The sequence below is a fragment of the Plectropomus leopardus genome, unplaced genomic scaffold (assembly GCF_008729295.1).
Source record: "Plectropomus leopardus isolate mb unplaced genomic scaffold, YSFRI_Pleo_2.0 unplaced_scaffold93777, whole genome shotgun sequence".
Taxonomy (NCBI): Eukaryota; Metazoa; Chordata; class Actinopteri; order Perciformes; family Serranidae; genus Plectropomus; species Plectropomus leopardus.
In genome coordinates, this window is record NW_024703424.1 from 1 (window position 1) to 606 (window position 606).

At 36.0% G+C, this 606-nt stretch overlaps 1 protein-coding gene across 1 annotated transcript; it reads right to left on the reverse strand.

Moving 5' to 3' along the window:
- Positions 1-6: 6 nt before the first annotated feature.
- On the reverse strand, positions 7-601 carry LOC121940758 (olfactory receptor 1496-like; the record flags this gene model as incomplete). The annotated part of the gene is made up of 1 exon (XM_042483457.1): positions 7-601. A coding segment is annotated over one exon (595 nt), but the record flags the coding sequence as incomplete, so codon positions are not given.
- Positions 602-606: the final 5 nt, after the last annotated feature.

Genomic DNA, 606 nt, shown 5'->3' on the forward strand with positions numbered 1-606 from the left:
TAAGACTAAATGGGATAACAATAGTCACAAATGCAAAAAGCAGGTCAGATATGTTGTTAATTACTGAAACTGAACATGCAAGTTTAATTATTAAGTGATGGTCACAAAACACTTTGTCAATGACATTTCCACAAAATGTTAAATGGATGATGAATGAAAATGAAAATAGAAAGTTAGCAAATGAATATCCCCATATAAGCAGAATGATCATCCCTACTCTACCTGTGTTCATGACTGCATTGTAATGTAAAGGATGACAGATAGAGACATATCTGTCGTAGGCCATGGCTGCTAAACTACAAAACTCAACAGAGGCACATGTGTAGAGATAACCCATCTGCAGAAAACACCATGGCAGGGTCACTTCATGGGTATCTGAAAACATCTGTGACAACAGAAGAGGATAAATTGCTGTGCTGCCACCCATTTCATTCACAAATAAATTACATAATAATATATACATCGGCTCATGTAACCTTCTATCCACATAAATGACTACAATAAGAACTGTGTTGGCCACACATATGGAGATGTACCATAACAGCATTATAATGAAATACAGGTATTTTAATTTTCCAATGTCACCATAGGCAGTCAGCACAAAGG